Source organism: Biomphalaria glabrata, chromosome 2 (genome assembly GCF_947242115.1).
Source record: "Biomphalaria glabrata chromosome 2, xgBioGlab47.1, whole genome shotgun sequence".
Lineage (NCBI taxonomy): Eukaryota > Metazoa > Mollusca > Gastropoda > Planorbidae > Biomphalaria > Biomphalaria glabrata.
The window spans coordinates 15,351,423-15,366,523 of NC_074712.1; the positions used below are offsets into that span (position 1 = coordinate 15,351,423).

General features: G+C 34.0%; 1 protein-coding gene across 1 annotated transcript; it reads right to left on the minus strand.

Annotated features, from left to right (window-relative positions):
• Nucleotides 1-5,326: 5,326 nt before the first annotated feature.
• Nucleotides 5,327-14,788, minus strand: LOC106079625 (NHP2-like protein 1). The gene is made up of 5 exons (XM_013240824.2): nt 14,630-14,788; nt 8,860-8,983; nt 7,937-8,040; nt 6,091-6,124; nt 5,327-5,635 (listed from the first exon to the last, which is right to left on the minus strand). Exons 1-5 carry the CDS (start codon nt 14,630-14,632, stop codon nt 5,511-5,513), a joined length of 390 nt encoding a protein of 129 aa, XP_013096278.1. The 5' UTR covers nt 14,633-14,788; the 3' UTR covers nt 5,327-5,510.
• Between the last annotated feature and the right edge of the window lie 313 nt (nt 14,789-15,101).

The following is a 15,101-nucleotide window of genomic DNA, read 5'->3' on the forward strand; positions in this document are numbered from 1 at the left end:
GTGTTGGAATTTAGTGACTGATTTTATATTTTTGGTGAAATTTTAATACCTAACCATCACTTGTCCCAGTACAGCCAAGGGGGGTTTTGAGGTAAACCCCCCTCTTCTATAAAACAAAACACACAAAAATGCAAACGGCAATCCCCAAATTCCTAGAACACAGCTAAGGAAGATTTTGATTTTACCCACCCCCCTCCAAAATTTACAATACCCCCCCCCCTCTTCAATATAAAAAATGCAAATTACAAACTCAAAATTCTTTGAGCATAGCCAAAGGGGGGTTTGAGTTTAACCCCCCTCCAGCGGGATTTGAAGCGAAAAAATACCTCTTCAATATATAAAAAAAAAGCGAATTACGCACTCAAAATGCTATGAGCGTAGCCAAAGTGGGTTTTGAGTTTAAACCCCCTTTCAGTTTTGTTTTGTTTTATAAAAATACCTCTTCAATATAAATAAAAAGCAAATTGCACACTAAAATTCTTTCAGCGAAGCCAAGCCAATGGAGGGTTTTGAGTTAAAAACACCCACCTCCAGATGGCTTTTTAAAAGTTTAAAACCCCTACAGAGAGTTTTGAGGTTGAAAACCTCTCTCTTCAATATTATTTTAAAGCAAACTACAGTCACCAAATTCTTTGACCGTAGCTAAATAGGGTTTTGAGTTTAAAAAAAAAAACAACTCCGGAGATTTTTTAGTTTAAAACCCCCCAACCTATCATTTTGACGATAAAACTTCCCTTTTCGATCGGGTCTAAATCAAGGCGGAAATCCTATGCTGAACTGGGAGTCGACCCCATAGTAAGGTTGTGAAAGAGCGTCGCATGAGTTTTGCGGGACATGTTCTCCGAAAAAAATGACTTAGGCCTACGCATAATAAGAGTTGCGATGACATCCTAGTACAACTTAGCACCACATTTTCATGGAGGTCCTCCTCGCCTTGATTTAGACCAGGGGCGGACTGAGTGTCAAAATCGGCCCGGGCATTTCAATGCAATTCGGCCCACAGATTCTATATCATATGATGGACATCCATTTCTAGGTCTACTTGTCCTCAAAGTCATTGTGTCAAGTTTGAAAATGTATTAATATGCATGTATACAGTGAACTCTACATCTTTATTAGAAATATAGGCCTTATGTTACTTTTTAATCGCTAAGTATGTAGGCCCTAAAAGGATGAAGCCTACTAGTAGCACTGTCTACGGATGAAGGCTATTACATTATTTCGAAAAATGTTTTAAATTAAATTGGTATTACACTGTAGAGTCTGTGAAAGATTTGTTTTTAAACACGGCGCTCTGTGGGCCTTTTTATAAGAGAATAGAATAAAACCTTTAACAATTTCTTACGTGACTTAGTGGCATCAATGCGGCCATTTCGGTTGCTCTACCGGCCCATTTAGGTACCGGCCCACCGGGCATTTGCCCAAATGCCCATATAGCCAGTCCGCCCCTGATTTAGACCCGACATCTATAACTGACTCCTAAAATCTGTCTTAGCCATCTTTGTTGAGCCACATTTAGTGTTTTTTTTTTATTTCGGCAGATGACTGTTCACTGCACTGGTAGAAATGTGTAACCTCTCTTGACTACGCTCTTGGAATTAGGTGACTTTAGTTTGCTTTAGATTTTATATCGAAAAGGGAAGTTTTATCGTCAAAATCATCTGTTGGGGGCTTTTAAACAAAAACAATCTCTGGAGTTGTCTTTTTTTTTTTCAATAGTTATAGAAGGCTGGTTGTGACGTCAAGGCCAGTGACGTGGCTAATGAGCTATTCACCTAAACTGCACACAGGTTGCGACGTCGCAAGTCAATGTTGAGGCCTTCTTTAATGATTGGTCTCGCATGGGTTGATGCAAGACATATCATCTATATGTATGCAGCCTATATAGTTCGTCCTTCGGACTCGAAAGACAAGCCTTATTATATAGTTCGTCCACTTATGTCATTCAGGGGGCTGAAGGCTTTGCACTAGGGTTTTGTGCCTCCTCATGTAACTGGTGACACCTATAGGAGCCCAGCAGTAGGTTCGAAAACAAACCAGTTTTCATAAACTTGGACCTGTTGCTAAATATTTCCTGGCATCTATATGATACAAATTTGGCTACCATGTAAGCTCTTAGCATGACATTTTTAGTCTCGAAATACTTTTCAGTTTTTGTCAGAATCTTATCTGTACATTCAAAGCGGCTATCACTGTTTTCCCTATTAACGGCTTGTCTTCGAGTCCGAAGATCTATGAGAAATGCAGTATTTCCCCTGGCTACGCAGCCCCATCTGTGATCTACATATTTTGCCACATCCAGCTCAGGCATAACCATTGTCCTCCGGTGGTCGATTTAGATTTTCTTTTCTCCGACTACGTCTGTCCTCGGCAGCGAAATTTCTTTTGGTCTCAAAATATATCTCGCAGCCATTGTAAGTAGGCTACTGTGTATACACAAAAACATAGGCTGGAGACTGTGGAGAGGGAAAACCCGTGTTTTAGTGTAACAAAAAAAAAACACGGACATGTGTTTTTTCATTAGAAAGTCAGATCAGCGAAAGTCAAATGTACCGCTGTAGCCCCTATCGTAGGCCTACACTTTGTTCTTATACCAAAGACTACATACTGTATTTAATTTTCCATAGTAGGTTAAGTTGTTTGGCCAATTAGCTAACGAAAGCTACTTCGACTGGAAACATTTTGGTAATAAAATTCAGAAGCACGAGGTTTCTGTAAATCACGTTTTATGTTTGTTTGTAAAATGTTTTAAATGTTTCGGATGTTCCTGCAGAGTTCAAGATAACCCTAACCTCCCGCAAGACGAAGGGAAGGGTATGAACCCGGGACCATCGAGACGACCTGTGACCTATAATTAGGATAGGTCATAAGACCAGTGACTTCTGCTGTACTGGCAAGTTAGCCTAGAACAAAGAAACTTTATGCGCCAAACAACGGTCGCTTTTTTTAGCCTTGGTTGAGATGCTTGACGAATTCGACCCAACCATGCCATAACATCTTCGTCAAATTAAGAACGCCGAAGGTCAAATAGGATTCAAAACGAGCTTATGGACCTGAAGGCATATTTTCCGTCATCCTTGACTGCACGCTTGATGTTAACCACAGAGCATATGCCTTTTACATGGCGTTTTGTTGACGTATCAGATCCAGAAGTTAGGGTGAAGTCGAGTTTATGTAGCTAAAAGGCCCACAGTACAGTACTGACGTAGGGTAGTATATTTTGTAACAAAATAAGGCCTACGGCGTCAGAGACGGACGAGTTCGTTACCGTGACACGATATAAATAGTCAACCCTTACGGTTCAGGGCTCGCATATGACATTTGCCCAGGGCCCCTCGCATTGCTAAGGCCGCCCCTGGAGCCCAGAATGTTCGGCTGCACATCAGGCAGTTTTTTTTTCCAACTGAAGCTAGAGTCATTGGCCTTGACTTTGTCTCTGACGCTTTTTTTCTGCCAGCCCATTTCTCTTGTCCTCTGCAATTAGTGCGCCAGTTTTCACAGCGAAACACCATGATACTATATCATGTGCATCCGCCTCCCAGGTGGCAGGGTCAATGCTGAAGGCTTTCAGTGACGCTTTGAGGGTGTCCCTGAAGGTTTCTTTTTTTTTTTTTTGTGAGAGCTTCTTTTCTCTTAATTGATCATGCAGAAAGTCGTTTAGGGATGCGGCTGGGTCTGCACCAGGATTGTGTGGATAATTTGCAGGCCCGCTCTTCAGTATTTTTTTTTTGCCATTTAACACTCAGTATTTTAAGTCAGGGTTATGAGGAAGTGGTGTTATGCGCCCTTAGATACCAATGTATGGGGTGGGTTTCAATACCTAATGTATGACAGGAGTTTTAATACCTAATGTATGACAGGAGTTTTGAAAACTGTCTACTTGTAATATTTATGTATCTAAACACGTCAAGAATTACAGTACCGAATTACCAAACAACATTATACAAATGATGGTTTAACCATTTAAAACAATCCTATTCCCCTATTTCATAAAAGGTTGCCAATTTTTGGAGTTACCTTACTCTAATAGACTTGCGAAATATAGTTTTGTTTATTCGCTTTTTATTCAAACAGTAGGCTACATTTATTTATCATCGAAAGATAATGTAACAACAAATAAAACAATATAAAGGTTTGATAAGTAATATGTAAGAATTTGTATAATTTCAATTATTAAGATGAACACATTTTTTTTTTTTTTTAAATACACTGGCTCCTATAGATCGGGGGCCTGGGCGCTGTCCAATGTCCACACCAAGACAGCAAAGTATGAGTATGTTTATAATACATGATACTTAAATCAGTTACCACTACATTGCAAGACTTAGAGCTGCAAAAATAAGTGCACAAAGCAATAGAGATTAAAGCACATACCAGGGCATTGATGGGATGTAAGAGAACCTTAAGTATTGTCAAAATAAGACACCTAGGAACTGTAGGCTAGACCGAAAGAAAGATTGGTACCTTTCCGTATGTTCAGGTGACTACATGAGATTCACAGTACCCAGTAGTTTCCAGAAAAGTTTTTCTAATATACGTGTATCCAGTAAGTATGAATAAATCACAGCTGAGATTCACTAGAATGATTAGGAGGTACAAGCCTTGCTATGTTGCTTTAGACCAGTGGTTTCCAAACTTTTTTGCCTTGTAGACCCCCTGCTTAACTTGCATTGCATTTCTACAAATTCATCAACATTTATTTTTCAACTGATTTCTATCTGTAATGAGTTTAATAGTTAAAAAACTAATTTAAGTTATAGAGATTTATCCAATTAAAATAACATATCTGGAATCACCAAGCACATTGAAAATATTTTTTTAGCAGGTTTACCATTCGTTGCAACCCACCTAGCAAATAACAGTTACACGTAGACATCATTAAGCTATTTAAATAGGCATTGGAATCAAATTTTTCATTTGAATAGCAGGATAAATATTTAAAGGATAAACTAAGGTACCAATATGTTTGAAAAACATTAATAGGATGTAAAAATTAAAGTCACAACCTAGTTAATTGAAACCTATTATCTTAGACCCCCAATTTATTTTATCACTTTCGTAGACCCTTTTGGGAATCACTGCTTTAGACATATTGCAATCCTCAAAAGAAAAATCACACCCAGATCACATTAATTATAATTAAATGACTGTAATTACCAATTAAAATCTGAATTTGATCACAGTAAGCTTAATATTCAACTCAATAGTAAAAATAACTAAAGAATGGTAATGAAACTAATGCCTCAAGTTTAAATTAACAAACATACACACAAAATGACAATATATTAAGTTCTTTTTTTTTTAATATATAGTAACTTTATTTAAAAAAAAAAAAAAAAAGGAAAAAGATACAATATACTTGTACATGACACAAAATAAAAGGTGAAAAGTATATAATTGAATGTTTAGAGATGATATTCACTTACAACAGAAAACAAAGCAACCTCACTTCATCCGTTCAACAAAATCTCACACACCACAATGGTATAAACCTTATTTACAACAAAACATTAAATGAGAAGTCGTTCAATGCTGCGCTGAATGGCCTGAATTTGATTCCTCAACTGAGACCCCTCTTTTTGTATGACTGAGCAGGCAATAACAGGTCTTGAAACACCACAAGCTCTTCCAAGAGCTGAAAAGAATAAATCATAATAAGCAAATAAGAATGAAACCATAATTAAATAAAAAAACAAAGGCTAAAAATAAACTACTAAGAAAGACACAAAAGATAAAGGCACATTTCTTATTCCACGTGTTAGGAGAAATTTATACAAGTTCTCCTTTTCTAGTGCTATTAGAATCAGCAAGGAAAACCAACGATTTAGCAGACCTAAAAATACATGACTAGATTGACTTTGAAACGCCCATCACTGGCTCTTGATAGATCACATTTTAAATTTAAAACCTTTACAAAATCCACATAGCAAGTCATGGCTTAAAAAAAAATGCTCTCAGACTGAGTATAAAAGCTTGCAGATAATTTGAGAGTACAAAAAAACAACAACAACAATGTTATTAGGCAATTAGACAAATGATTATTAAGTTTCAAGGTACAAAACACACAAGAATGTTTTTTTTTTTATTTACCTTGCTTAGATCTCACAAAAATGTAAGGAACATTCTGAAAAAAAAATAAATACAAAATTATATACATCTATATTATAAAGTAGAATGTGTGGTGTATGTATGTTACTTATAGACACCAAAACCGCTTGACCAATCTTGATAAAACTAGGCAGGAAAGTTCCTTGGGTACCAACTTAGACCGTAGTGTATGTATTGTAGCCCTAAAACAAACTTAAAAACCTCAAAAAAAAAAATAAAGTTGTCCGACTCTATTACAGCTATAGTATTTTATGGATCTAGGCCATGTCTACAATGTTGACATGAGAAAAGATAGAAAGGATTTAGACCTAGATCTAATTTTAAGAAATACACTTTGCGCAGATAGTTTTTTACTTTGACACATGAAAATACAAAAGAAGATCCATTGATTTCATTATATAATAAAATTAACTTTCAATTTTGTGTTTCAAAAGCATTTTTTACATTAATTAGTTCCTTATATCTGTGATTACAGATTTCCTGACGAACATTCTTTCATTAGACAATTCCGTAATGAATCGCTTACTAAATATTAATTCGTTTAATTGTTTACTTTATAATCCCATCCCTAGATCTAAAACTCTAGTTCAACTCTAAGATGATAAAACTTCTCTTCGAACAGATAGTTTTATACTTTAACACATAAACATATTAATTAAAGTCCATTCATTTCATATTTTGATCAAATAAACATTCAAATTTGGTTTTCTAAAGCTACATTCGTTTACGAAAGCTGCGAAGCCGAGTTGAGATAGGCCTAGATCTATATTCATTCATGAATCGCGTACTAAACATTATTTCGTTTAATTGTTCACTTTATAATCCCTTTCATTTAACAAAGCTATCGCTCTTTTCGTTTTTAATAGATAAGAATGTATCGACTTCGGGTAAACCCATTTTCTCAAAACTAATTTTATTTTCGTAGCGAAAGAGAAATAACGTGAAAGGATCATTAGCTACGTTTAACATACATCTAAATCCAATCCACTAGATTATCCAAAAGCATTTTTTACATAAATTAGTTCCTGATATCTGTGACTACAGATTTCCTGGCGAACATTATTTCATTAGACATTACCTAATGGTTACACATTAACACATCTCTCTACCGAGTCTATTCCTAGGCCTAGGTCTAAAACTCTTATTGAACTCTAAGATGATAAAACTTCTTTTCGCAAAGATAGTTTTATGCTTTAACACATAAACATACTAATTATTGTCCATTCATTTCATATTTTAATCAATTAACATTCAAATTTGTTTTTCTAAAGCATTTTTAATATATTCGTTCGCTGTTCGCTAAAGCTGCGTAGCTGTGTTGAAATAGGCCTATATTCATTCATGAAAAAAAGTTCACGCATGCGCAGCACAGAATGAACTCAATAGTCTATTAAAGCTCTAAATTAGTGTAGATTTAGATCTATGTCTACCTCAAGATCTACTTTATACACATGAACATACAAAATTTAGTCTATTCTTCTCAAATTTTAATCAAATATATGTAGGCCTACAAGAAAATGTTTTTTTTTTTTTTAAAATGGATTTAAGCCTATTAGCTATTCTGATTTGATAGCTTCATTCACACTATTTTTACATTGACACATTCGCTTTACTTATTACATTATTATTTCGTTTAATTGTTTACTCTCACTCTCAGTGACTATATCGACAGTAATGCGCACATAAAGACCAGCGGGTCGCGGGTAACATATGTCTAGTATATATATATATGTGACAATGTTGGGATATTAAACAAAACAATCAGTTTACATTAAAAAAACACAAAAACAACTATTAGCAAAGAATAGTACTAGAAGCAATTATGTACCTTATCCTCACATAGCAGAGGCAAATGAAGCAAGATTTCTATTGGTTCTGCATCTGCTGTCAACACAATGAATTCTGCCAAGCCTCGATTAAGAGTCTTAGTAGCTGAAAAGAAAAAGATATTATTGAACTACCAGTAACTGAAGCGAGAAAAACATTTACTAAACTAACTTGACAAACAATATGTAAAGGTAAAATAAAACAAAATCAATACAAAAATTTTCTATTTTTATTTTTGCCCCAGCTCAGCAATTCTGAAACTGTATTTCTATTGTAGTTACCATTCCATGTTTTTGAATATTAACAGGACATTAGAAATGTTTTAAAATTAAAACATTTTTAGTAAGAAACATCATTTCATCTTTAAAATAACTTTTGAAAAAAAAAAAAAAAAAGTATTATCCATCTTCTTTGGCTCCTTTGTTCAGCTGCTTCTAATTTGAAGCTTGAAGGACAAGTACAAAAATCTACTCTGTAAGCTAAATCTAGATCTAATGTATATTTTCTTAAAAACCCTCCCAAACACCACTGTGTGAGTCTACAGCACTCAATCGCATCCACAGTTGGCTAAAGGGGATGCAAACAAAATTAATTTTACCTGGGGGCTCCACTAGTTTTGAGAACACTCCCTTGGTCTGAATAAAACTTTAATCACTAATTACAATACATTTTATTCTAAATGCAGTTGCACTATACAAACTTAAAAATTAGTAAAGTTAGTCTACACTTTATGTAATTAATAAAGCCTAATTTTCAGGTGAATTTTGTTTTATGGTTGTAAATTTCAATGAAAATTACTGTCCATTCAAATTATCTAAACTTTGTGCACAATTATAAACAATAAAAGTAAAAAAAAATATAAAAATCATGTCATAAACAATGAATACATGTTTTATAAGATACCGGTACAAAAGTTTTATCTACCTTCATTGGCCCCTTTTTTCAGCTGCTTATAATTTGAAGCTTGTTGGACAAGTTCCAAAATCTGCTCTGTAAGCTTTTGGTCAGCCAATGGGTATGCTTTTGCATTTACTTCTTCTGAAGCTGCCTAATAGTGAGAATAGAAACAAAACAATTATTGAATAGTTGTATCTATATATGATGATAATGTAGGCTAGATGTAGGTATAGAAGGAGCAAAAATATAAAAATCCTTTAAAAAAAGTTTATCTATGGGGAAGAACTCCGCTCTTACAACTATATCTCATTTATGTAGATGTTATTTTCCTTATTCCACACCAAACAATAGTTTCAAAAATTAATTACCAATATTTAATTAATTCATGTTAGGCACAATGAATACTTGTTTAAATCAACTTGATCTAATAATCATATAAGGGGATAATACCCTACAAATTAGCCATACCAGTGAATACTGAAGGATTAATTTCCCTCGTTGACCACAAACAAAATAATATAATTAATTACAAGTAGTTAATTCGCTCATTGATTTTTTTTTAAATTGATTCATGTATTGTCTATGCCAATGAATAATTGTGCAAAGCTTCAACTTGAACTGAGAATGGGCAAGTGAGAAATAACAAAAACTTTTTACCAGACAGACATAGTGAGTTGATATGAGCTTTGCAAAAATGCACTTTTATTCTAAGCATTAGATCTATAATATAGATTGATCATGATGAAACTGTGCAATTGAGATAATAATATGGCTATGATATTCAGCTGTATTCAGTATGGATTATCTCACAGAAGGCTTCTAAATAGACAGGCAAACACATACATTTCACATGCTAAAATATGCAAATAGGGGCAGGCAGATAACCTTTAAGTTTCCAAAATTGCAAAATGTATCTGCAATTCCCCACAAGTCTACGAATGAAAATAGCTTGAGACAGTAAAGAATTGAAAATTTTTTTTTTGTTGTTTATCAAAATAATGTACCACAAAATGCATATTTATGCTATGAATGTGTTTTCATGTAAGGTAGCTACACATCTTACTGAAGAAAAAAAATACTTAAATAGACAAACATTTATAGTTCACAATTATTGATAGACCTTGTACGCTTGGATGGAGTGAAACATTTACATGAACTGAGCTTGTGAGAAGCTATTCTATGTGTGGTCTAAAAGATTGTCAAAATCAGAAAAGAGATTGTGGACCCCCCCCCTTCCACATCGAGGCCGAGACCAAGAGACGAACAATTATCGATTGACCAGGTACTGGTACTAATAAGGCTAAGGTTTGACAGGCATGCACTGAGCTAGCGGAGTTGCACAACAGGGGAAAATTCTCCTGTAGCAACAATAAGATTAAGATACAGTAGCAAGAAATAGATAGGCGGAAAAAAAAAAGGAAGTGCGAAAGTAAAAAACGACTGATAATTTAGAGGGCGCGTTTCTGTTTTTTTTTAAATTTTTTTTTTTACATAGGCTGAACTTGGAAATTTATAACACATTTGAATGAAATGTGAGAAGTTTTAAAGTTGTGTTATCGATTACTTTAGACAATGGCCTAATTAATGCAAGTTTTTTTTTTTAAAGTTTATCTTTTTTAAATTTATTATTAAAAATACCCCCTTTTTTTTGTTTTTAGCAATACAGGGTCCAGGAAAAAAATTGAACATTAATATTTTTTTTCACGCTAGATATCTCTTCATCTCATCTATGTCTGTGGTCCCTTCTGGGGCATAGGCAACCAGCTTCCTCCAGGCATCTCGGTTCTGGGTGAGTCTCTCCAACTGTCCCCACGTCTTGCCCATCTGCTTCCAGATCCCGGCGCCATGTAATCCTGGGCCATCCCCTCTACATTGAAGCACTGACAAAGGAAGCAGCCCTTCAGAACAGCACCAAAGACCTGTACTCAGTCATCAAAAAGTTATCTGGAAAATTTGCCATGTGACCCATGTCACTGCCAGAGAGACCAGTAAAAATGAGTAAAGGACAAAAATGGTGATGTGATTAACAGATGAAGAAGGACTAAAGAAGAGATGGATTGAACATCTCCAGGAGCTTCTTAACTAAACTCCCAGTTCCTACAAGAAGACTACCTGCAAATGTGCAATGGCCCCCTTCTCTTTTCCCACACAACAGTGACGATATTTTCCTTAGCCAGACTACACTCTAGACTTAGACTAGTAACTCTAAACCCAACAGGTTACACTGTTGTAGTGTAGACACTGTATAGTAGATTCTTATATTAGGCACACCGTATTCGGGAACTAGGTCAAATTTTTATTTTATTTTTTTATTTGGTGACGGTTTAACTTACAAAAAAAAGTGAAAGCAGATTCTTATTCTGCAACTAAAGGACTATAAAAATAGCTGTGTTTCTTTGAATTATCACCCATAGTCAAGATTTTATTTTAAAATAAATCAGGTCACTTCATGCTCATATAATAAACGCAGTTTTTGTGCTTTCTCCTTTAGCGCACATCAAGCACCGTTAAGAAACACCACTATGTTATTGCTAATAAATTATATCTGTGTTAATTAAAAATTATTTAAATTGTATCTACCTATATAACCTATGTGTAGAAACAGACAGAAATAAATCTATATAATTATAAAAATTAATTATTATAATTTAATGAACATGATATTTTCAACTAGGCTACATGTATTCTCTGTCTCTTTCTTTTAATTCCCATACAAGGACCCTCTTCTTTTCATAATTTGGATGTTCGTTTTGTTACACCTTAACATCCCTTCCCTCCCATAGATGCTTATAATTCTTTTCATGACTCTCTCCCCCTTCCCTCCCCTTGCCTGTATGATAGGTTGTGACACTACACGCTTAGTGTATACCTCTCCTCACCACCAGCGCTCGCCTGGCGTGATCACCTGCAGTGGGCATGGTCTCTGGCTTCAAATTAGCAGCCCGCACTTTTTCTTTCATTCATAAATTATATATTCTAGATATCTCGATCTAGGTCACATTTATTAATTGAAAAAAATCATAGATTTATTAATCCCAATAATATTTCTTATTACGATTTTGCCTTGTGCACTATAGGAGAATGTGTTTAATTCATTATTATTCATTGAAACACCTCCTTTTTTTAATTTTATTTAACAGCTAACAGTATGAATGTGATTGGAATGTCTTTCTAAAGATGTTTGGAAGCTTATTTTGATAGATCCACCAGCCTACGATCAAACAGGCTCATAATATAGCCTTCATCCCTTATATGGGTATGAATTGCCGGGGGAGGTTTAAACAATAGCTTTACATACTTGGTTACAGAGAATCTAAAAAACTGCCATCTGCTTTGGAAAAGCGGAACAAAAATACAGGAACTTATCTAAAATTGGACATGCACTGTCCTGAAACATCGTTTTTAGCTCCAAACATAAAAACAAGTTAATTATAAACAAAAAAAAGCGACGTGTTTCTTAAAGGAGAATTCGATGAGCTGTGCCTAATATTATAAGAAGCTACTATATAGATATGTGAAAATCCGTAAGACCGGAAGTTAAAAAATGTCATCAAATTTTGAGATCGTTTTTTTTCTTACTTTCTGTACATAGACCCTTAATTGAAATCGATTATGATTTTAAATCCATTGGAATCGTGGCTAAAGGAGGAGGTGAATATGGATACATTTTATATTGAGGAACACTTTTTTCATGTGGACTTTTTTTATTTTTTTTTAAACTAAACTATTTTAAGAATAAAAATTTGCATAGGCTATTAGATATAGCAATTATGTATAGGTCTAAATAGATTTTAAAGAGTTTTTTGGGTCGCTTCTATTTTTTTTATATTTTAAAGCGCATTTGAAAAAAATTGTTTCAGGCGATTTTGATCCCACTTTTTAAATATTTTGTTAATTTCTCAAATCACAACGCCGCCATTTTGTCCACACCCCTCAGACATTTCTTGTAGCTCTAGACCCGATAATTTGTTTATTTTATCAATTTTTACATTCTAAACAAGTGAAGATCATAATTATAAAGGAAATCAGATTTGTGAGCTAGAAATTTACTTATAATACTAGATCTACTATTAAATTTCTTATTTAATAAGTAGATTTATCCTCGTCGAAACTCAATTCCAACTTTTTAACTTTTTGAGCGGGGTGTGTGTCTCGCTGGCTTAGCGAGCGAGACGCTCTCTACTTCGTTGTTCCATGTCAACCAATGTTAGGTCAAAACGCCACCAAAAAAAAATCACAACTTTCTAACTGTTTAACTTACATTCATAATTTATACACCATTGGAAAGTTCTTTCAAAGTATTTTAATAATGTACTAACGAAAAATTGTTTTTTCAAAGATAATTTTTTTATTTCACATCCCTATACTATACTATACTGTAGTGATCTTGTAGTTAGCGAAAAAAAAACGGAAGTGCGGAAGTAAAAAAGATTGCGTTTTCGACTTTTTTTTGCATTGGCTTCACTTGCACATTTTTAACACTTATGTGTTATAAATGTGCAAGTGAGGCCAATTTGTTATCGATTACTTTAGACAATGGCCTATACAAAGCTTAATTACGTTTTTTTTTAAAGTTATTTATAATTTTTTAATTTCTTATCAAAAATACTCATTTTTTGTTTTTAGCAATACAGGGTCCAGGAAAATGATCAATGATTCATTTTTTTTCCCATGGTAGATATCATGCCTGGCTATAATTCTGCCAAGTTTCATCTCGATATCTCCGTCGCATCGCTCAAAAACTTGAAAATATGGTTTACCATTGGGGGCTATGGGATTTTCAGAATTTACTGAATTTTGATAAAATTTCGTCATCAATGTAAAACCACTGGAGGCCATGTAAGGCCTAATATTCTGGATATATTCAAATAGATTTTATGTATTAATCGTCGTCGCATGAATTATAAAGCGCATATGAAAAATAATTGTTTCAGACGATTTTGATCCCACTTTTTAAATATTTTGTTATTTTCTGACATCAGAACGCCGCCATTTTGTCCCCGTCTCTCTGACAATTCTTGTAGATCTAGACCCGATAATTTGTTTATTTCATCAATATTTACATTTTAAACAAGTAAAGTTCATAAATATAAATGAAATCAGATTGTGAGCTAGAAATTCACTATGAATACTAAATCTACTATTAAATTTCTTATTTAATAAGTAGATTTATCCTCTACGAAACTCAATTCCAACTTTTAAACTTTTTGAGCGAGGGGTGTGTCTCGCTGGCTTAGCGAGAGAGACGCTATCATGATGACTCATCTTACTTGTTCCATGTCAACAATGTTAGGCCAAAACGACACAAAAAAAATCATAACTTTCTAACTATTAGTATTAGACATACAGTCATAATTTAAACACCATTGGAAAGTTCTTTATAAGTATTTTAATGATGTACTAACGAAAAATTATTTTTTCAAAGATCAATTTTTTATTTCACCTCCCTAGATCTTGGTGTGATATCAGATTTATCTACAATTTTACAAGGCGATAAACATCTTTTACGAGTTTTACACTAGTCTCTAGAGTCTAGGTTTACCTTCAACTACAAGTCATTCAATATTCAATCAAAGACCCCTTCGAGTTCAAACTTCAAGTCAACAAGACGACTCATAAGACGATAAGAGTAAAAATACTCAGTCTCAGTGACACTCAGTCCAGTAAGTTGAGTAAGACTAAGTAGTAAGTCTAAGAGTAAGTCGTCTCTAAGTCTAACTTAAGTAAGTTCAAGTTTCAACTTCCTTATTCATTTCAAAGTTAATTTAAATACTCAGATCTAGATCTATTAGCTTACCATTTTGTTATTTTCAAAATCTTACAATTTACAAATATTTTCACCTCTCGGCGAATTATTTTCGCTTCACTGAGGGACAACACAAGACAATCGAAATTGAGAAGACCAATGTAATGCACGTGTAGACTCTACAGTCGGAGTTATCTAGAAATCTATATTTATTTACAACTTAAAAACGTAGTCGACTACTTTCTATAGTATCTTGATCACATACTTGATCTTATAATTGATATAATCCCGATTTCGTTAAAATTCTGATATATACTCCTAACTCCCAATTTAAGATGCACATTTCCAATTTTGATTAAGTTTTTAAAAAATCTAATATAATAACAATAGCAAATATTTTGTTAACATAGACTAGAGCCTAGATCTTTATTTTATGAATATTTTCCGAAAACATTTAATCTTGTAATCGATTACCTTTCAATGGTAGTGAAGTCCCCTTATGCTATACAAACAGAAAGGGGCG